Source organism: Typopeltis vanoorti, chromosome 23, assembly GCF_054136105.1.
Source record: "Typopeltis vanoorti isolate ZY-2024b chromosome 23, IOZ_Tvanoo_1.0, whole genome shotgun sequence".
Lineage (NCBI taxonomy): Eukaryota > Metazoa > Arthropoda > Arachnida > Uropygi > Thelyphonidae > Typopeltis > Typopeltis vanoorti.
In genome coordinates this window covers 29668296-29692675 of record NC_143571.1, presented here as the reverse complement: position 1 = coordinate 29692675, position 24380 = coordinate 29668296, and the positions used below count along the sequence as shown (strand labels likewise).

The 24380-nt window shown below is 37.5% G+C and overlaps 1 protein-coding gene across 1 annotated transcript in view; it reads right to left on the bottom strand.

Moving 5' to 3' along the window:
• The window catches only part of LOC150093724 (cGMP-inhibited 3',5'-cyclic phosphodiesterase 3A-like), a 289278-nt gene extending 267838 nt beyond the window's left edge, over positions 1–21440 (bottom strand). Inside the window, exon 1 of the mRNA XM_090412778.1 lies at positions 20119–21440. Within this exon, the coding sequence (XP_090268904.1) occupies positions 20119–20994 (876 nt within the window). The 5' untranslated portion in view covers positions 20995–21440. The remainder of the gene's footprint in view (positions 1–20118) is intronic.
• Positions 21441–24380: the final 2940 nt, after the last annotated feature.

The window sequence follows — 24380 nt, the reverse complement described above, 5'->3', positions numbered from 1 at the left end:
ACAAGTTTCCATACTTAAATAAATTCTAAAATCAAAACATTAAATATGCGATGAAGGTACTAAGGAAACTCGCTCATAGCTACCAGTTTAATGCATTCTCGACGTTACCATGGTAACGCTGTTTTATATCACAATTAATATGGTACAAATGCAGACGAGAGAAACCTACTTATAGCCAATAAAAAATTGCGATGTAATTGGATATGTAAAGTGGTAAATAAATTTGTCCGCGAATGAAAATTTTTATTGCATTATTTAAATACAAATCAATTATGCATCATCTCTCTATACCAATGCTATAAATAAAATCCCGCTACACTTAGCATAATTTTTTTTTTCTATAGTTATTTACTAGATAAAATTTTTTGCATGAAGTGCGAGTAATAACATAGTTCTGGCCATCAAAAACAAACATTTACTACTAGAGGGCGTTGTCATCCTTGTTTTCCTTCATGACTAATATTTCTACTCGCGTCAAGTTCTAGTTTACAGGATGTAGTACTGGAATAATCGCTGGTTTCCTCGGAGAACACAAATCGGAAACAAATTAGGCTATAACGCTAGGGTGGTCACGACACAAAGCCTGGAATTCAAGTTGTTGTTTTTTTTTCTCACTAATGGATACGATTTAAATGCTTCCACGACATTTTCCATTAATTGCTTTCTCACACTGAACAAAATTCGTTCAAGATTTTAAATCGTTATAGCACACAAGAAACAACAACAACAACAAAAAAAAAAAGTCGCGTGAAAAATTCTCTCTTTCTCCCTAACAGGACCTCTGACGCCTAGGTTAAAGTGATGTTTGATTGTGTTTGCCGCCAGCATTTTACGCGTCTTTCCTGAGCACATCTATCCCGATTACTGGCACTGACAGGGGCAAGGCTCCACACACACAACACATGCCAACGCCGCATGACGTACCCAGCAGCCATTGACACATGAAAATGACATTTGTTGGCACGACTTGCTTGATTCATGGTCTGTCGGTGACACGCCAGATAGCAGAACACCCTAAGCGGGAATGATTGACAAGTTAAATCCCAACTTTAAAAAAAAAAATTAAATAAATAAATGAAAATTAAAAGGCTGCCTGTATGGGGAATGAGAAACTTAAGTCGATTCTGGAACGACGATATTAACTTAGGATTAATTTCAAATCACGTGACCTTTACTTATGAATCAGATTGAAATGTGAAAAGCGTGAAGTTAAAACCTAAAAGGCATTTAATGCATTTGTAACTAGTAGTGACATCTTACGGCTCACTGATAATAGAGATTTTCTTAATTTTTTTTTTTTTTTGTGTGTTTACGAGTAATATCGAAGTCTAGTTCGATTTCTACCATCTTCTAGTTTGCACTGAGAAGCTTATCTTGTCAAATGGGACAAACTATTGTTGTTACATGCGCAGAAAAAATAGAATGTTAAATTTTGAATACCATACGGCGAGTTTGAATATTTCGTCGATGGCTACCGAGTACAAGTAGCCTGTGTTAATAATAACTAAGGCAGTGTGGATAAAACGAGGGAAGATATCGATTAAAGTTCGCTGTGGAAGCTTACCTGTGTACAACTCATGTTAACCTGCATGCAGCGTATCTGAACACGTCAGTTAATATATATTAGCATTTCCTCAATATGTCCTATCTAGCTTGCAGGTTACATCAACACGAGATACGCAATAACAACACCAAGTTTTCCTTCTAATAATAAGAGTTGAAGATGACACAAATAACATGATTGGGAGTAGATAACAAAAAAAAAATGTTTTCTTATTTTCATGAGTTATTTAGTAACATTTTCTTTCGTAATTTTGAAATTGCGAATCTACCAGTTCCATTGTTGGGGAAATAGCTCGTAAGATTCATTTTTTCCCCGTCCTTAATTTAGCACAACTGACTAGAGTTAATCAACCGTAGTGGAATGCGAACAATAAATTTTGTTTAGAAGTGTAAGCTGTTTAAATATAAGAATACAATTAGCTAGTTGAGTTTAATGGCAAGTCAATTATGAGTTTTTTTTATGTATCTAAGTCGTAATCGGTGTTAGTTTATTTCTCTCAAAATACAGAAACTGGCAGGAGAATACATATCACTGGGGAATGCACAGACACATACGGAGATATACTATTGTAGTAAAAATCAAATTAAATGGCTGTAACAGACAGGAGAGACCTAATACATGAATTTGTAGAGAGATGTATGCATGATTGCTCATCAGAAATAAGCTACAGGACTAGCTCGAATCCCATAAAATCTAGTGGAAATGACTGTAATTGTGTGAACATTGCATGTGTGATCCCCTCCGCACATTGTGTTTTTGTTTTAGAGAAGAAATCCAAAAGAATGCTTCATCACCACAGTTTGAGTCCAATGAACTCAAATGAGTAGAAAATGACTCGGAGAAAAAAAATAGCCGGTAAAACAAGAATGAAACACGTGATTTGCCGGCGGTAGTAGGTCACTGAAATACGGTGGCAATGTGTCTACCCAGTAGGAGCGAGAAGAAAGAGAGAAATTATACAATGTATGTACAAATGGTATAAATTTTATTGAAAGAACGGGTTTTAAGTGTACAAAACAGGATGAAAATATTTTTAGTATAATTAGAAAGGTAGATTTTGTGTGTGTGTGTTTGTGTGTTTGTGTGTGTGTGTGTGTGTGTGTAAGGAGGAACAACCCAGCCATTTTTACATGCGATTTGTTAACTCGTTTTTCATTGAAAAGCTCTTATAAAGATCCCTCTTTCTAATTAAAGGGTATTATCATCGCGAGTTGTGCTCCATGCAATGCCTCGGTGACTGAAATTTGAAAAAAAAAAAAATAATTTGGATAATTTAATTATTAATTAATCGATTATTTTCATATTAGAATTGGAACCAACTGAAAAATGTAAACAATACTGTTGTTATTAATACTTATTTGTGATGTTTATCTAGTAACTTCCTACAGATCCGATCCCTACCCAATCACCCTAGACTAGAAAGGAAGTCGGCATCTTATGTTTCCCTTAAAAGTAAAACTACACTCATGAGCCAAAACATTATTGTCCACCTAATTAGTAGCATGTTGGACCTCCTTTCACTTCAATTGTAATGGTCTAGAATACCACAGGACACCTCAAGTGATCTAGTGGAGTTTGGTGGAGTGGTCGGCGACCAAGTCTCTGACGTAGACTAGCGGATGCTACGTCCACGTATTTGATTGGATTCAAGTCAAAAGAATTGAGTGACTAGGGGAGCACAAGGAATTCTTGGATGCGCTCTTTGCTCCATGCTTTTAGAATGCGAGACTTGTGATATGGGACCTTGTCTTGCTGGAAGAGTCAATATCCACAAAGACATTGTCATATGTAGGACTATTTGGTCCGAAATAACTCCCCCCAGGTAATAATTAGCTGTCACAATGGGAATGCGAGACCTCAGTGATGTTCAAATGAGACTTGCCTACACAGCATAGCCCCAGCATCGGCCTGTTTCCAGTCAAGCGTGTAGTCTGTTGGCCGGAAACAAGGTGAGTAGTTATGTTTTGGTTTATGACTCTATAATGACATAAGTAGTTTTAGTACTGACGTCAGTGCTGATAACTCTGTAATAATCAAAGCAGTGAATTACATAAAATAACAAAGATGTCATTTAGAAACTCAAGTGAGTTTACTGGACCAAAGTGAGATAGAAGACCAGGAAAACACCTTCAACACCTAGGCTTGTGAAAATGTCAGCTGGAACTCATTCAGAGAGATTAGATGCTTAAAAAAAAAACAGGACATGTATGGAGTAATCATCTTAGTTAAAAATAATTTACATAAAATTATCCTTCTAAGATGAGGCTCCATCCAAAATATCGTTCTCCTCCATTGAAAAGAATATTCGTGGCGCAAGTTAGACGCGAACGTAACATGTTTACGAAGTAGCAAAAATGAAATCTTGTCACCATGGAAACATTACGTGGGCAGCTTCAAACGAATATATTTTATAGCGAAAAAAAGTCCCGTATAATTCATTCTCCTGATATTATATTTCCCTAGTAAATCTTGCTGTCCTATTCACAAATGCTCGCTGAACTGCATCGTAGTTCTCTCGATTAAGACTTAAAGATCAAAGAAAGAGTAGTTCGAGATAACTCAAGAACTTTCGTAATCCACTAAACACACACACAACGAATGAGGCTACTTGCAGTGAACCTTTGAGAGGATCACGTCATTAAACTAAACAGAAAGAGCTCCATTAATCTGTTATGAGGAACACGAAATGAAGAACCGAAAGTTAAAACTAAAAACACGCACTGACTCGGCTGGGAATCTTTCGTTTAAGTTGGAAGACTTTTAGAAAATTCTTTTCTCCTTGAGAATCACAGCAAAAGTTAATGCAGTGAAACGCGGGAGGAGAGTCTAGACTAGCGTTTAGGAGGGGAAGATGGAGATCTTGGGAGAGGATAAATTGTTAAATGCTCAAAACTTTTATTTCTGTTATAATTTTTGACTTTTTAAACTAAGCATTCAGAATACTTTCTGGTCTGATTTCGAGGACGATGTCTTCTATCGCCCCCCCCCCCCCCCCGATTTGTTCATGAGTGTGGGTTACGTTGTTCTACTTTGGGAAAAAGACAATTTTCGCATTGTCGTTATGCATACACTACAAAGAAATGCTTAAGGAAGAATATCTAAAAATCTTCTGTAAAAAAAACTTACAGAAGCAAGACGTTAAAGTAGTTTAAAGCATAGGAAATGTGTTCAGCGAGGAGTGAAAATAAAAATTTGAGCAAAGATAATCTCAGGTTGAATGGTCACTTAAACAGAGTGGGAAAGGAAAGAATAGCAAACCAGGTGTTCGATGCTAAGATGGTAGGGAAAAAGATCCAGAGGAAGATCAAGATCTACATTGATGCAAACATAAGTGCCAAGACAGAAATATAAAATGTGATAATATTGGAATGTTGACAGATAACAGGTTGCCAATTATATATTTGGTTTAATCCTTTAACCAAGTGTAAGCAAATAAAGTCTGCGCCTGAAGTATTTTCAGGACTGGGGCAACTCGTGATAAAGGTGATATAACTTCTCATCACTTGTCTTGGTATTCCATAATGCCAAGCACATCTCCTTGCGGACATGTATAATGATATGTATTAAGGGAAGGGTTACTACCTAGACCTGTTTCGACCTTCATTGAAAAAAAAATTTCCATCAACTTATTTCTAATCCAGAGTATTTTAATAATCAGGTGTGACACCTTTTGGCAACTGGTATATGGAAATATGACTTCTGCATTACTTCTACCTTAGTATCACCACCTCTGGGTCTGGCTCCCACTGATGAGACTTCGATAGGGATCGGAACTGGTGGGGGGGCTGGCTTTGAGAGGCTCTGCTTGGGGGATAGGTTTTTGCCTGTCTCTGAGTAGGGCCATCGCTGAGATTATGGCTCTGGCTGGTGGTGGGGTGAGCCTGCCACGCTGAGAAGTTCTTCTTGGTGACGGGGTGAGTCTGTCACTGAACAACGCTGAGTTGGACGGTCTTTCGGCCACTATGGAGTGGTCTAGGGATCGCCCTAATTTTTAGAGAGGTCTTTACTTAAATACACCTCAATAAAGGTCGAAACCGGTCTGGGTAGTGACCCTTCCCTTGATGAATAATATTATACATGTCGGCAAGGAGATGTGCTTTGCATTATGGGATACTAAGGCAAGTGATGTCAAGTCAGTCCACCATTTTCACGAGTTTCCCCAGTCCTGAAGATACATCAGGCGCAAAATTTGTTTGCTTACACTTGGATAAAGGATTAAACCAAACATATAATTGGTAGCATAGCCAAGTGAAAATATTTCCAAGATAACAGGTTAATTTGGAGGAAAATTGTGATAAGATAATGATGTAACTTTTCGTGTAGTACTATCATAATATCCTGTACATCCCATAAGGTACATGTCAGGAATATGGTGATAATAATAGTGATGAAAATAAAAAAAGAACAGAGAGAGAGAGAGATGGGTTGTTTGTGAAAATTCATCCGAAGCAACAAAAGCTATGAAGTCTGTGTATATAATCTGATTGGTAGTAAATGCGTCTGTGTTAACACAGTTAACAAATCACATACTGACTCATAGCTTTCATTTTTACTGCAACATCCGGTGATAGATAATTTACTCCAATTATCTGTCTCAGGCAAGTTAATTACGTGTATATCCTCCGGAAGATTTCCTGTTTTGTAGGTCAAATTTCCGAAAACTGAAACAAGTCATCCTTTTCAACCGAAAATAACTAAGATTGACATGTCCTTATAAAGATTTCTCTCATCCTAGACGAGAATTTGTGTCTTTTCAGGATAGCAACATTCTCGCATTTGCATTAAAGAGGAGTTGAGAGAAAAAGAGACGGAATTTTGTGGAGAGAGAGAGAGAGAGAGATACAAATATAATACAGAGAAAGGGATCACTATTATGAAACAGTTATAAAAGCAGGTGAGAGTAAAGAATGTGTAGAAGAGAATATGAAAAACAGAAGCTAAATAGAGTGCAGTTGAGTGGTTACAGTTGCTTAATATTTCGCTAAAATGCAGATAAGACTATGAAAAACGACTGCTCTCTGTGTGTGTGTGTCACCACGATGCCCTTTAGTCAGAAAGACGAAGGTTCGAATCCCATCTAGAACGCAAAAATCTACATAAGAGTTTTTCATCTTTTAGGTGAGTTGGTCAGTTTCTTACGGTGGTGAAAAGTTTTCCTTTTCAAAAACTTAAATGTTTGATCTTGTGAAATAGACTAATGCGCAAAACACTGAACAGTCATAATAACGAGGTTTCATAGCCTTAATTGTTTCCACCTTAATTCCAAAACAACCAATCATCTGGATGGTGATCGACTTTTTTTTGGAAGAGTAGGAGAAATATCACTTTGTCTTCCGATACAGACGAGTACACTTTTGTGGAGAGAGAGAGAATATAAAATTCAAGAGCAGAGAATATAAAAAACAGAGGAGACGGACAATGAGAGAATTCTTTTATTTAGGGATCCAACACTCTTTATTTAAAGAAAGGATCGCCAGGAAGTGTGCGTTACTTACGACATGCATGACAATAAGCAACACCAAAATCGTGAAGAGTGGAGAAAGTGGAAGAACATTTCAACGTCGTTATTCTCTCAAGGACGACTGTAAAAATATCCTGCAATTTTATTATATTTTTTTATTGACTGCAGCAACGAGTAGAAGGCGAATATATCAAAATTCATACTCGTCGTCCTCAAAAGGCGAGTTTTTATTTTGCATTTCCGCTTATAAGGCATTGACTACCGTAAACCACAAAAACAACACATAAAAACAGCACGTGTTGGTTCTGCATTCATTGGTTAATGGCATAAATCGGTTGCTAAATAAAATCGGGTGTTTTTCGATAACATCACAATATTTCATGGGGATGATTATGCACATGCGCGGGATGAACTGTGGATTAATAAAATTTTATCCCTCGTATAAATGGAATAATTAGAGAATCAAGTTCATTTTTTTCCCATGTTACTAAAAATATCTGAATACTTTTCACTTCTGTACTTGTTCTTGCGAGATTTCAATTGCATTAAAAGTATACGGAGATCGAAGCAGTCAATGTTTTAAAGGCCTCACGACCTTGTTGAAAAAGACAGTTGAAGTTAAGAATGCGTAAAGTAAAAACAAGTACTTATACTCGTGAGTCAAAACATCGGAACCACCCGATGTTTTGTTGCTTGCCACCAAGACTAAAAGGTTTTTTCCAAATAGGCCAGTGTCTTCAGTATCCACGCGCATGGAGATCGTTCTCACTGATATCATTGGATCCTCATTCACATTGCACATAACTTGCTCACTAATTTTTACCTAGAATTTGTTTCGGACCAGATATTGTTCTGCATAGTGAGTGCCGATCGATCACGCGTTTTCCAGCAAGACAAGGGCCGTGTTAAGAGGCTCGCATCGTGCATGAATGGATCGAAGACCAAATTGAAGCATTCCGTGTGCTCCAGTGGACTCCTAATTCACTTGATTTGAATCCCATCGAACATTTGTGGGATGGAACGCAGCATCTGCCCATTGACGCTAGTGCTTCGCTCGGTCGCCGACCTTCGGAACGTAACTCTGTCAGGTTGGTTCAGAATGCCTCAGAACACCTTCCTTGATTTAGTGGAGTCAATACCAATGGAGCAAACAGTTTCTTTCGGCCAAAGAAGGCCCATCGAGCTACTGGCTAGGTGGTCAATGTTTAACACATGAGTATCTACTTTGCTTTTCCTCTTATGAAAATAGACGGCAATTTTACATTTTTGTATTCATATAAATTTCATCCAAATCTATAAAAGGTGAGTGTGTTGTGTTTGTTAGTTACCTCTGGCCGGTTGTCCTGTTTCATGGGATGAAAAACCAAGGATAGAAACCTGCTGCATCGTAAAAGACCGTTAATTGATCTTCATCTGATGAAAACCTTATAAAGATTCTTCGCATCCCAGAGAAGATCCGAACCCATTTCCTTTCAATTAAAGGTCATCGCCGTCGATACTGAGTGAGCTAAGGAGGTTTCTAATAGAGAGAGAGAGAGAGAGAGATCTGTCTCTCTCATATTATACATCATCACTGATTTACCAAACAGTGGAACCCATTTTGTCCTACTACAAACAATACATCACTTTCATCTGTGCCCAACGAGAATTTCTTTTCACTATTATATACAGAATTATATACAAGAATGATAGCATATATCTACCCTCCCCCGGCCGTATGGCAGATGGGAACCAGAAGATTATATACAGAGATTATGATTAGAATCCATATGTTCACTGGGCATCCACAGATACCTTATGGTCACCCGGTGATGCTCCACATTCTTTTCTGGACGCTTCAACTCTCTGAAGATCAGTCACTCCACACACGCCGTCCATCCATCTCATTGATGGTCTACCCCTGCCTCTTTTTTCCAGGAACTTTACCTTCTATTACTGTTCTGAGAAGTCCCCCCTTTCATACTTTCTATGTGTCCAAAATATTTTAACTTTCTTCTGTGAATATCCTTAAGGAGCCTTAAAGTTCTACTAATCTTTTCTAACACTCAATCATTTGTACGCCTTTCAGTATATGATATCCTCAACATCATTCTGTAACACCACATCTCAAAAGCAGATATCCGTTTCTTATCTGACTTCTTTAGGTTCCAAGTCTCACATCCATAAGTCGCTGTTGGAAAAACAACTGCATCTAAAATCCTCAACTTTGTTCCCATGGAGATAGATTCATCCTTCCAGATTTTAGACAAGTCTCTGACTGTTGTTTTAGCCATTCCTAACCTTTTTCTGATGTCTTCTGAACAGCAATTCTTCACATAAGTGGCATAGTGCACTTGTTTTCATCAAGAGAAATTAAGACTTTCCAGGTACAGCTTAGATATGTTAATTGATCATTCGAGGTAATGGTATATAATGAACAGATAATCATGAATCCTGAAATGCTCTTGCATATCATGTCCGACAATAATTTTAATCCTTTTATGGACGTTTTCCATATACTCGATTCATAATCTCAGTTGATTTAATGTTAACCAACTACCAGCCATTAACCATGCAACTCGAATATATACCTTTACTCCGTAATCAAAGCAATGTGGTTATTTTAGAAATCAAAAAAAAATTAAAATGTATTGTTCTAATAACTTTGAGAGAAAATCTGAAGCATTTTGGAGGCTCGTATCAGCTAATGAATATTTAAACAAACGCAAGGAAAAGCATTCCACATAAGAACTACATTCGTGTTGCGCATGAAATCATACATAGAGGTTAGCGCCCTCTGGTAGTACAATTTTTAAGTTCGGTTTGATAGTATTCGGATAATAAGGTATATTTAATAGGCCGATTAAAAGACGAAAGAACATGGAAAATGAAATTAGTGCCACCTGCTGTTTGTGACATTTTAATCATAGCGTGCATCCGCTTACTGACACGAGTGTGTTTACCTTTTGCTTCGCCGTTCCAGACGATACTTCGGTCCTTTTCGTTCTTGAATCTTAGGAACTGTACTTGAGAGAGAAATCGCAACAAATTCACCGTGCCAGGAAATTTGCTGATATTGAATTTGAGTTCATTTCCTTCGGCAATCTCTCTTTGAGTTGTCGCGTGATGTCTCCATACTGCAGTAGTCTCTCAGGTGCCAAAGCACGTGACTGCAGAAAAGTACTGCATGACATGAACATGCATCAGTACGAAAATCAGATGAGAAACAGTCGTGTTTTTCTTTGCACACGTTTCTTCGAATACTCACGCTCTGTGCGTGTGCGCCAAAAAAAAAAAAAAAAAAAAAAAAACTAACCTAGTCAGACAGATTTAAAACTTTCCACGTCGGGAAACCCCCCCCTCTTGCATTATAAGTGACATTTACTGAGATGACGTGTAGAGCAGAAATTCTCGAGCATTCTAAAAGTAAGTTCAACCACTAGTGAAAGGATGTGTAGTCATGGAAACGTTGAGCAAGACTCTAAATACGCATTTAAGACGATCAGACAATGCTAAAAAAAAAACTGCTTAATTTTTGAAGTGACTCATTTCACATTTTTTTTTTTTTTTTTTTTATTTGTGCATATATTTTGTGTCCCGCAGAATAAATCTGTGAACGACTAACAACAAAAATAACTCCTTACTTGTAGTTTCTTTATCTCTTAATGTTACACGGATATTAGGATAAAGAGAGATTAAATCAGTTAATCCATATCAATTAAATTCGAACACCGGTCGTCCTCCTTAAACGCGCAAGTGAAAAAAAAAAAAGAATTTCCCACGTCCAGACAGTACTTAAGTGTTAGTTACTAACACCACTAAACGTAAAATGTCTGTAAACGAATCACAACGTGTCATCGTACTTAGATTGTTTAGATTGAAGGTCAATTATCGTGAAACATTGTCTCTAAATGCGATTGATGTAACAGAACCTCATTCCAAACGTTAACAGCTACACACAACACGGTATTTAAACTAATTGCAGTTCTCCGAAGAAAAATCTATACACATTAAGTAAGTAGTGGTTACGCGTATTTAATATTTCTCTTAATAAATGGGTCTTCTTCAATTAAACCACGTTTATTCAGCCAACACGATAAAATTGAGTTCCCCAAGAAATCTGCATTTTTAAATCGCTTATTTATATTCATACTAATGATTTTATATCAATAAATGCTAACTGCCTCTATTTTCACACTTTTTTATTCACGTTTAATAAATTCATGTTAATGTTGGTAAATCTTTTTACTACAAGGGATATACGTCCAAATTCTTCGAAAATCTACAATCTTTAATCATCTATTATACACGAATGACGCCCTTTGTACATCATGGAACCCTTGATTTGTGAGGAGGAGGGCCAAATTTATTACAAAGTCCCGTGATATCTTTGCCGTGCTAAAGGCCACTCACTAGTGATAACTTTTCTTCACATAGCCAGTCTTACTAACACTAGCAAAACAGGACTGATGGATAACCATAGTGACTTTGAAAATGAAGATATGTTCTGGTTGGATATATCTTCTATAGATAAACATTTCTCCAACTTTTTTTCTGCTTATGATGTTTCTTATGAGACATGATTTATAGAACAATGTGGTTTAAAAAGGTACGCAAATCATGAAAATATTCGGAGTAACAGAATTCTCTCATCACTCTTAAAAAGGTATTTGTAAAAAAGAATGGAATAACTGACCCTGCAAGATTTTTTTCCAGTGAGGTAATTCGTACGAGTAACAAGCCAGAATTTTGCAAAAGTATGATCACAAGAATGAGTGCAGTATCTCAAGACTTTCACAGTGACTACTCTTTATCGACTTATAACTAAGCTTAGAATGGTAGGGTTTCTAGTTTCTTGCACGGCTTCTTATCTGGCAAACAGGAAAGAATGCAGTACAGTATTTAAGGTATCGTAACTTGTTTTAGTACCTGTGTTCTTCCTTTTAAAATCATAAAATCGCTGTAGACAGTCTGCCAATGTAGAGATAATTCGTTTAACGTAGGTCAATGTCTCTCTAAGTGGCAACAGCACTGTTGTTGCTGAAAAGGCACACTAAAATTCTTATTGGTGGTTCTAAATTTATTAGTTCTTCCGGAACTCCAATAGCAACATGCAGGATTATTGTTTTTTCTTTATCTTTATAAGCGCTCGAAGCATATAAAAAACTTAAAGAAGCAATATTCATCTAGCGTTTCTCTCCAGGAGACTACAGTGATATCATCTGCATACAAATAACATTTGAATGGCAAACCACTCAATTTCTATATTGATTATTCGAGAAATTATTTCGATAAATAACATAGCATGGAGAGAAAGAAGGAGAGAGAGAGAGGATCCTAGTCTCATTCCTTTCTTTAAAAGTATGGGATTAGATAGATGTCCATTAATTACATTACTTTTTTTTTTTTTACACAGGAGATGCTAATTCCTATCAGAAAACGGTCAAATAGCTCTTGATGATAAACGTAAAAATATCCTGATTTATCTTAATTATGTAAAACAGCATTATTATGAATCTTGATATTAAAGATAATTCCTAATATTAATTTTTTTTCTGTCATTTGTCTTGCAATGTTTTCTTCCTTTTCTGTTGCAGTAAGTCAATGAATTCATGGTCTCATTCTTTCTGTTAAAGAATTTATTGCATTTCGGGCAGAGTTCTATTATTTGATTGCCTTTAAAATACGTTTAAAACTGATTCTCGTTTGTTTGTTTTCAAAATATATTTCTCATTGGATCGACTTGTTCTTGAATTGCGTTGTCAAATGATCCCACACTAGAAGGATTCGAGATAACTTGCTCAAGGTCATTAATTTCTTCTTGCTCAGCCATTTTCGTTTTATCGCTAGGATGGTTTCGATGTAAGTCTACGTATATGAATGATGCTGCTACTGTGTAACTATTTGACACGAGTAGTTTATCTGTTGGTGTGAATGTTGATTTTTCCGCGTGGGTGATGCCTGTTCTTTCAGCAACAGTTGCCAGATAATTATAAGATAAAACTGGGAAAAAATCCTGTGGTTGCTTCTTCACAGACGATCTCTCCTAACCTCATCTATTGTCATTCCAATTACACAATTAAAGTTCATCGCTGTTATTAACTCTTCTGCACTGCTCGTTTGTTCTCTAAGATGTTTAATAAAGAAAACAAAAAGAATTCATTTTTGGTAGTAAGAACATAAAGAGAAACATTGTCGATATGGTGAATTCTAGAAGTAACAAACTGACGAAACGTCTCCTGTTGAATCTTTACGCTAAAAAATGGAAACAAAAAAACCTTGTACTTTCCTTGGAATTATTGGAAGAATGAAGATCACCACTCTTCTCTCGCATGATTACTTCCAAAAACATCAGCGAGACTTCTAGCGGTAATTTTTTTAATGCCTTATTTAATTTTTCTTTTTTTCAATTTAATTTTCATGGCTTAAATGAGATATCTTGTAGATGCTTTCTTAAATCTTATTTTTTAAAATATCCTCTTTAGAATGAGATTTTACGTTGCAAGAACTACATAAAAATAATTAATGTTCTCTCTATCGTTCTCTCCTGACTATATATCTTCTTTATCACTAGGAGAAATGGAAAGAGAGAGAGAAAAAGTTTTTTTTTTGTCGCCTTCACTCTGGGCATGGTCCTTGGTCTCACAGTTATCACACAGAGACACTGGACAATCCTGGACTAAGTCGGATGGCATACGTAGTAAATCTTTATCACTAGGAGAAATTGAAAGAGAGAGAGAGAGAGGAGGGAAAAAAGTTGTTATTGCACTTTTAAATTACGACTGAAGTTGCTAAATCTGTGAGACATGTGAACGTAATAACCCATCACGTCAAAACTCAATATTGGAAAGTGCTTTGATTCCATTTTAAACTTAATGGTTAGTAATATTATCCAAAACAAATTTCTCATCTAAGAATTCGTGTCTAAAAATAGATGCAAAGTCTGTTTTTGGAACACAGATCTTACAGCAGTCTCTAAATTGTAATAATTTAAAAGGAATATAAATGGACAAGTAGTTGACAAATTTTTTTAATAAGGCAGAATGTTGCAATGGTTTAGTCACCCCTAAAAAAATTCCAAAATAGCACATGGGGTGTGGGGGGGGGAGAATGCGTGTCCATGTGTCCGAAAGCTAAATACAACATGATGCTCACAACATGTTGCTCATATTGTGCTTAACTTAGGGACACGTATTTCAGAAACAAAAAATGAGCATTCGCAAGTATCAGCAAAGTTCCTCCAATACGTATTCTACTGTTACTGACTTTCAAAAAACTACTACGACCTGCAATTTTTTTTTAAACAAAACTCCACAAATTTAGAAACAAAATAGAAGATAGACCTTCCATAAAATATAATGAAAAAAATCGTTTACAGTTTCGCTTGTTTAAAGAATAATCGGGGGAAAAATAGGATGACCATCAGCATTTTAGTCTGCATCTGGCCCTTTTATATAAGCGAATTTAACGTGGATTCAAATCGGGTTTAACTTCCGATCACTAATACGAAAATAAAATGTAACTAAAACAAATTTAATACTTATTATTAACAGATCTAAAAGCGTGAAATAAATAAATAAATAATGCGAATAATTGTAGTTATAGCATATCCCAAAGTTTCGATGTTAAACTTCCTGTATAATTATGAAATCATTAAAGCTCCAATTAAGAGAGGATTTATTCTTTTTAAAACTTTTTAAATAAATGCCATAATTAAGCTGTAAAATATTATTAAAAAATGCTTAATTATACTGAAATAAAAAAAAATACGGAATTCACTTTCGTAAAAAGAAAATGAAAAGGGTGAAAGCCGAAGTTACGGACGCCCAAGTCGAAGTGACTGCACATTTGCCGGCGTGGTTGGCAGAATGAACAGTCTGTTAGTTCTACAACAAACTGGATGTCACACATATCCATGTTACGGTTAATCATACCACGGCGTGTATGTTTATAAATATCTTTATGCGTGAGAACGCCACCCTGCTTACTGGAGGACTGAAGTGGCTTCAAAGATCAATGTTTGGTCTCCAGGGCAGGTTTCATGACTGTGGTGAAGCGCGTATTACACGAGTTTCAGTCGGTATAATGTCACTAGCGGTATTGAAGTACATAAACAAATAAATATAAATAACCGTTGTAATTAACTTAACTAATATAACTTTTCTAATGTCTTTCATTCCCAAATGGGGTTCGAGTTCTTTTAACTCGATTTTTTTTTTTTGGAAACAGTATGCATCTGGTGTCTACCTTCGTAACATAAGTAGTCAATTCCATTTCTTTCATTAATATGCTGACTTACAGGTGATAAGAGTAAGGCAGACAACTGCCATCATCTAATGTTCCTAATCCTAACTGGTATTACTGAATGAAATATCACGAGGTTTAAAATTTCGCTGAACAGAGCAGTTATTTCCGAAATTTCCGTACGAGAGATAATTTTTGTAACCACTGAAAATCGATAACAAAAGGAACTCCTAAAAAAAGCCTAGAAAAAAAAAAGCTCCTAGGGTCGGAGACTAGAATCTCATCTGCAACTGTCTTTCTTCTGCCCATCCAGTGTCATGAAAATTATCATCAACTACACAGGCACAGGTTCATTATATGTTTTCTTATTTAGGATATACACGCAACGAGTGTTCTGTTGTACGAATGGACGTCATACTTCACTAGACCGGACTCAATCACGACAAATACTGCCCTCATGGTTTTAGGGCTACGAGGCCAGCATTTTACATCTGTAAACTACGTGTACTTCTTGAGGTTTTGCATGTTTGAGGATCAGCGCGTGTGTCTGGAAGTAAAATTCTCATTCTGTATAAGACTAGCTAACTTTCACTTGAAAGGTCCTTATGGTGTCACTGCAAAAGAATACTGTTATATCCCCACGTTCCCCGAGGGCACAAAGGTCTGACATACGTCAGTTTACAGGCCGAAGTGAACCCTGTGAGAATGGCCAATCCTTAGCAGAGTGCCAGCAGCATCGAACGATTGACCCGCTTCCAGCTACTAACCGTGCTGAAACTTGCTTAACTTTTTCGTGAGCCATTAGTAGCAGAGACTCTACCAATCGACTAATCTTTGCTGGAGTAAAAGCATATTATGTAGGAATAATTCTAAACCATTTCTGTACGGTGCTATGATGTCTGGGCTTTTTTTTCTCTCGTACTTGTTATGGGAGAAAAAAAAGCCCAGAACGAACACAAGCATTAAGAATATCCTGATTGTTTACGACATTTACTAAATATTCAGTTATTTCGTAAATGTAAACAATGTGGCAGATAACAAAATTCACGAAGAAAAACACTTTTCTTTTTCTTTAAGTATGGTTCTTCGACAAGCTAAGATAAGAATGATGAATGTCGTAACCTTCGTGCTCGGAAAGGTAAATTTTTCTGCTCATTACATGAAGGGGAAAATCGTCTGACATGACAAGGACAACCAATAACGCGTTTGTCAATGGGAAAAACCACAGTTCATCCCAGACATGACTTGAAGCGTAAGGCGGTTGGGCATGATTGAAAAAGAAAGATAATTCAATGAAATGTGTAAAACGTATTCACAGATGTTTCGTTAGATGCGAGTTGAAAGGAGTCATTGGATATTTGCATTTAGACAGATGGAATATTTATTTTGTATTATGTTGGTAATAAGTTTCCCCGTCCTTATTCCTATGTTTCATAGATTCTGGAGGCAATTATTTGATTTTTTTATCTCAGATACTCTCACTGGAATACATTTGTCACTATACACTAAATGGCATTTGACTAGAGAGAGAGATTCACGTAATATCGTGTCGGATCATTAACCTTCGGAACAGAATCGATTCGCTGAAATATTTCAGTTCGAATCCAGTCTAAGGCGCAAGAATCCCATAAGGATTTCTCATCTGAAGGTTAGACAGACTCATACGAAGGCAGCAGAAGAATACGTGCAGTTTATAGGTTATAAATACGCTGCCTCAGCCTGTGGATTATGTTAGTTGCTTCAACAGTCATTCAAAACAATAACGGCATAGAGTACAAGAAGTTCTGGAAACCTTCACAAGATATCCTTACTGACGGGCCGAATTCTTGCAGTTCCATCAGGCTTGCTGGCAACGAGTCCCTGTCCGAAATATGTCATTCTACCACACTGCATTAAGGTAAGATCAATTTCAGCCTGAAAGATTACACGTGGGATGTTCAGGTAGGCTGTACGGTTCATTTCTTACTCTGTTGGTATAAAGAGACCTCCGGAATGCCAAGAAAAAAAAAATCTCAAACCAGCACTTTACTTCAACCGTAGCAACACGATTGGTCCAGTGACCCATCATTACTGACGCCATACCCTTATCCTTCGTTCCACACGAAGAAACAGAAACCAGATTTCATTCGACTTTTCCTCCAGTGACTGATATTCCTCCATCGACCTTAACCGTAACTGCCTGTTTGATGAGCAGACACGCTTTCCCCAGTGATGTTATATTTGGGAAAGACTGATGAGTGATGCTTTCAGACACCCCCCCCCCTCCCATCACACCCTGGTTGTAGTGTTCAGTTATTTGATCAACTTTATTACGACTGCTGGAATTTATGACGACCGATGGACTCCTGTCCATCGGTCGTCTGTGTTTTAAATCAATTAGCTGTTTCACAGCCACATGGACGACGCTAACTTATGTTTTTTCTTTACGATACCATTCTTAGTATATTACCAAGTCGCACGTGGTTGGCCTAAGAAAGCAACGTTTTATTTTTATACCTGCTCTGATTGTATAAAGTTGAATAATTAAAAACATGACAGATGTGAACTCATCCGTAACTTTGAATTGAATTGGTTAAAATTCTGCATCTTAATAAAACATTTTAATTAACGCAAGAATGTACTTTTTCTCCCCACCCCATTAATACTCTACGTAGTATAAATTACAGTCTATTTTGACACCGTCACTTCTGACGAAGTCGCTTGAATCCAGCGCTTCAATTACTCTAAACATGTAAAGTCAGATAGGGTCAAACTAAAAAGGGAAAAGACGTTGACATATTACTATTACTTGCAACTTTTCGTGTAATTTCAATGTCGTCATCGTGTCGGAAATCATTTCACCTCATAATGAAAGTGAAAGTCTTCTTGTAATAGAGTATTTCTATGCAATCTCAAGGCAATCCACACAGATTTTCCAAGAGCGATCTCATTGCGTCATACGTCATTGACATAGCATGGAAAAAGCTTCAAGTAATTTATTACATCGATATATTTTTAAGATTTTTTCAATGTTTTCATCACAATAATTAAAGTATTCAATCTGATTTCTCCGTAAGCCGTTAGATTTGTTAAAAAATATTAACAAACGGTTTAAATACCATTCTTCGCTGCTTGCTGTTATCTGCTTTTGTGAGGTAAAATTGTTAGCAGAATAACCTAAAGCAGCTCTGAAACTGGGACGTGATGTCCGCTAGCCTGTCGATGATACGTACTTCACGATGCAAAACAGGACGCTCTAATTAGAGGAATTCAATTTATGGTTGAACTTCATTTTCGGTAGTTCCCTCACCTTGCTGAGGAGACCCTGATATCTTTTACATTGTACATTAGTCAATCACCACCTCTTGTCCCGCCCGTTCCGACACACACTACGCTAGAAAATATTTGTGTTCTATCAACATAATTTGCATAATCAGTGCCTCATTGAACAGTTCACCTTTCAAGGCATATGGCTTACGTTAAAAGTACCCCAAAATACAAAACGAATCGCTACACTGCTGATTTAGATAAATTTACAAGAGGTAGTTTTGTTTCCATGCCGTAGGTGTCGCTTTATTATAGATTTTCAGATAAACATTTTAGCCACGCAGTTGGGGAATACAATGGCAGAAATCAGACATGTCGATAGAAATATTAATTAGGTAGTGATTATAAGATAAGGACAAAGATTTGCTTCTGATATTCCTATTTTGCTCAGTGAATAACTAAGATCTTGTTAGAAGAACCTTCTGGTTTAGAGCCAGAGCACAGTTGCATCCCTTGGCGTTATTGTATCTACAGTTGTCACAGAACTTGGTTAACATGTAAATGTTTAAAGTTCGTATACAAAAAAAAAAAAAAGAGTTGATTAATTACTTAAAATGTAATGCTAACATGTTATTATCAAAACACAACTAAAACAGTTCCTTGGCCTCCAACTGTTAAGTATAAAAGCAAACCAAAAATGACATCACAGTTTCGTTTTCAGATTTATATCGAATTACAACGTAAGTATTAACTTATAAACTGATTTTTCATTTGACTACACTCGAGAAAGTTAACCAGTATATATATTTTTTTGATAATCAAATATTGAAACAATTACACCGTAAATTAAATATAAATATTAAAATTTCTGAAAGAGATCAGACGAGAGATAAAAAAAGGTTATCACTAGTTAAGTCAACAAAAAAAAAACTATCATTTGGGGAAGATTATATCATACTAATGGCGTATGATAATTAAAATTTAGATCAAACGTAACATTTTAAGAGATTCGAATTCAACTGGATAAGGCGAACAAAGAGATTGTTCTCAAGTCAACTCAACTAATGTTGACATTAAATATGTTGTTCTATTGCGCATGTGTCAAGCGTGTGAATAGTACAAAATAAATTTTAAATGTACTTAAAATAAATGAAAAAGTAGCAACTAGTGTAACCTCATGTCTTTTTTGTATGCTGTAATCGTGTCTCATGATTGATTGTACCAATCACGACAATTTAAAGCATGCTCGCCGAGCGGGAAGCCTCAAAGTAGGTTGAGTTAAAACGTGAATATCAAGATAACCAAATTAAACGGTGTGACATACGTTCAGGTACTACCTGCTTCGACAATAGGCAGTTATTGTTTGTCGTTGCCATGGCAATAAAACACACAAAGTGTACCCGGTATCGTTCAGTGTTTTAAAAGGGATGAATTTTCTCACCAGCACTGATGGGACCTTAATTGCTCCGCTTATATAATCCTATCAGGGGAGGTAGACAGCATCGGCGGCTCAGACGCGCCTGTGACGAGTTATAACCTTTTGGAATGCACGCGCGAGTTGTCTGCCAAAACAGTAACAAGACATTGGCATCTACCATTCAGGGAATATGTAAGAGTGGCTCACCTGGATGCAGATCCCCTGCTGGGCTCTCTGGATGCTCAATGTCGGCAAGGAAGTTCGACGGGCCTTGTACAGGAAGTGCAACCCCGTGGTGTTCGAGGTTCGTCTTCGGCGGACGGCCAACAGCTTGCCGTCGGGGGTCATGAGTGTGGTGATCGGAGGCACCAGGGACGCTTCGGTATACTTTGCCGCCAACACGCCGCAGATGCCGCACACATACGTCAACAGCGACCTCAGGAAGCCAGGAACGTCCGGCAAGCACAGCAATACGACGAATCGGACACCCGTAAAAAAGGTCACGACGGTCACAGTCAGCTCGAACGATAGCAACGACAGCACAGCTCCACAACCGACAAACACCGAGTGCACGAAACACACCAGAGCAGCGTTCACGGGAGGCGTGACGCTCAAAACGCCCCTCAAGAGGTCGACGGCTGCGTCCGCGCCGTCGTTCGGTAGGAACCCGCTCACTAACTCTCCCACTATGCTGGCACAGAACAGCACGTACAGTTTAGCCGGGGTCAGAGACTTTCGCAAGCCGAGAGTCAGCCAGAAATGGGCACACACGACTGAAAAGAGCGGTACGATCAGCGACGCAAGTTTGTGAAACATGTAGGTCAGGTCGACCGCCACAAATCCGTACAGCACACAGCCGCAGATCAGGGAACCCGACCCGTAGATCACTCTATTGTCGAAGTGGTGGAAGTTCGGCACACCGAGCCATTTCAACAAGTGACCTCCGCTGCCAGCGTCCAGCGGTCTCACGAACACCTGCACATATCCGTTGTTCTCCCCGGACTCCGGCTCTGCACTGTGACTACCCTTACGAGACGTGCTACGTCTGCTGAAACTGCCTCCGACGCTGCTAAATGACGCCATCCTCCATTCCTCTGCTGGCGTTTACACTACCCGCAGGACAGACGACTTCTTGGTTCAGCGCCACGCCGCGAAAGGCATCATGGGAGAGGAACTGGGAAAGCCGCCCGACCTTCGATTGATAGCGAGGAGCGCATGTCCTTAAAAAACGAGGGAATCGCTCGGAACAATCTCTGTTCAGAACCGCGTCGGGAAAAAGGAAGACTGTTGGGGTCATAAAGATGAGTACCTGTGTGTGTGTGTGTGTGTACGCGCGGGCGCACTTACGTGCTAGGTGAAACTTCTGCCATGCTTAAGAAACGCGTGTACCTCCTCGCCACATGGCAGTCACGCCTCCTTGTTTCCAGTGCATCGATCTGTCCCCATTTCAACCAGCCAACAGGTAAGCTACTTGGCATGTGATACAAGGTCTGTCTGGGAAAGTCGTCTCTCGGATAAACTGCAGCCTATGAGGGAACCATTTACAAAAATTAATTAAAATATCGCTAGAGATTGAATATTTTCATTGGCAATGAATAATTCTTTAACTAACTACACATAATAATTGCTTTGTCTATTTATTCGCCTTCCAATAACCCACAGTTAATTGTAACACTTGCAAAGTAAGAATGCCAATATTATACTTAAAACAGTGAAAACACTATGCAGAGCTGTATTCCTTATACGTATTTCACATGTAAGATATCTAATTATAAAGATAATGCTGCGAATCTAAGAAAAAAGTTCCGAAAACACTACGTCTAGTTTCCAAGTGTATCAACTAAAAAAAAAAAAAAAAAAAAAACACGTGATGCATGAAGAAAGCACAGCTAATGAGCAGTTAAGACAGGTCATTGGTAAGGCAACGTTCAGCTGACGTATTATAAAAAAATAAATGTTATTTACTTGGGCAAAACAAGATACACACTCAGTTGGGTGTACACCAAAACTTGTTTTTCATATTTCTGAATTGTCAATGAATAAAGCCATGGGCACATTTCCAGAAAAAAACAAGAACACCTACTAAAATATTATTGACATGGTTTTTAGCTGCTGGAAACAGATGCTGACAGATATAGTTTTATGGCGAGTTAGTCTTTGAAAATTTATGGCAAATGCTTGAAAGATATATGAGCTGCACATGCGCATTGCATCTAAACAAAGATAACGGCTAAACAAATATGTGTGGCATCGTTGTCAATCAATGATAGTCTTCCAAAATCAAGGCTGTACACTAAATATTTCAACGCATCCTTACTATGTCTCTTCCAGAAATGATATGGAGTAAGGAATAAGACGTGAGTTTCTTAAAGTTTTCAGGGAAAGAAATATATATATATATATATATATATATATATATATATATATATATATATATAGAGAGAGAGAGAGAGAGAGAGAGAGAGAGAGAGAGAGAGAGAGAGATGGGATTATATTTCCTAGCAGCCTATCAATAGCAAAATAATCTCAGCTATGTACAATTAATTGAATGTCACGCCAAATAATAGCATATTGAGCCAAACTGGACACTCTTAATACGTTTAGCAGCAAAACAGTGCTGGCCACCAGTGGCGGAATCGATAAATATCTGATTAGCCCCCGTGGAACGAACCAGGTGTTCCTACTCAGCCATTCGTGACGTCATTAGCATGAAGTAGATTGCATACGAATGGACAGTTTGCAGAAAGTTATGACAACTGGCCTTTCCTGTACATAACGCATCAGGTCTCCTTCTCATCACTCCTAAATCTTAAAGGGTTCACGTCAGCCCTTTTTTTTGGACAACTCAATTGTTCTACATATTTGCATTATAACCCTTTCTATGCATGGTAGATTTTTTTTTCCGCATTAAATTCTTACAACGTCAGGTAGCCTTAGAAGGAACTTACAGTATATTAGAGAACCAGAACAGGAGTAGCTGAAAGGTGTGACACACCTAACACTGCATGGACATTGAACTAATCTCCAAATGGAATCTATAATTCTAAAGCGTTAAGATGTCCGGAACAGTCCGATCATCTGCCTTCCCTTAGAAGAAATCAAATAGAAACTAGAATTTAGTTTCTTTGCTGTGCATTGAAGATTGGTAGCGTACTGATCAAAGCCTCTGTTTTGACAGTGGTAACTACGAATCTAATGCGGGATGAAAGAAAGGTCAGCATCTTCATGTGGTACAGATGTGCTCTACTATCATTCGAAAATGCTCTTCTGAAAAGTACAATAGAAAGCGAAACCGTTTTTCCTTTCATAAGAATTAATATCATAAAGGAGGACTGATTCAGGACCTTGACAAATGAATGCAGTTTGAAGAAACAATGGCAGTTATGGCTAAGTTGAAACCTAGACTCTCATAATAGCATAAAGCATCTTGCTAAACATTTTTAAAGGCATTAGGAACTAATTTTCTATATAAAGTGAATATGCTAACAATTTTTAGGAAATTCACCATAATTAATATTTTGGATATATAATCTTCTTCTTCTTCGCGTTATTCCCGCTTCCTATGCAGGGTCCGCGTGTTACGCAGATGCGACTGCCTGTTAGTACTACTCTCAACCGACCCGTCGCCTGGTCTGCCGCTGGGATTTTGGATATATAATAACATTCTAAAATCATGATCACAAAATTCCAATTATGACACACTATTCAACACCACAGTCAGAATTATAGTCAACTTGAATATGACCGATGTCAACGTACTATGTGTAGCTCAGAAAAAGAAAAAAACAGAGAAGGATTATGTTTCTGTTTTGAGGCATGTCTTTCATCTCATCTCTTCCATTGGAACATCTCAAGATGACACTGTATTAACTCCAAAGAAAAATTGCCGGATTTTGTAGCTAGATGTATCTGAATAGAGGTTGTCAAACCTTTCTAGGATGCGATTCCATAAAAAAATAATAATAAACCATCCAGGTCACCGGCCCAGATGGCAGGTTGGACGCCATCTCCATTCTTCAACCTACAATCTTGAACTTCGAATCTGACTGAAGCATCGGATGTTTGTGAAAGTTTCTGAAAGTAAATATTAAGGTCATAAAATATTTTGGTGATTCTCCTTTGTTATAAATTAAATTTATTATTTTGGTTATTTCTTCAGTTCCTTTCTTCTGAAGTTGTTTCAGGAATTCTGCAGGAATTTCATCTGTTCCTTCTGCCTTTCCACATTTTAGTTCTTTAATGGCCATTTCTACTTCTGTCTTCAAAATCTCTCGGCCTAGATCATCTTCATTTACCTTCTTTATATCTTCTAATGGCAATTCATTTGGTCTATTTTCCTTGTCATATAGATCTTTAATACATTCCTTCCATCTGATTAGGATTTTATCTTCTACAGTTATGATTTCTCCATTCTTATTTTCTGTGCCTCAAATTCCATTTCTCTTGTAATTTATGCTTCTTGTTTTTTC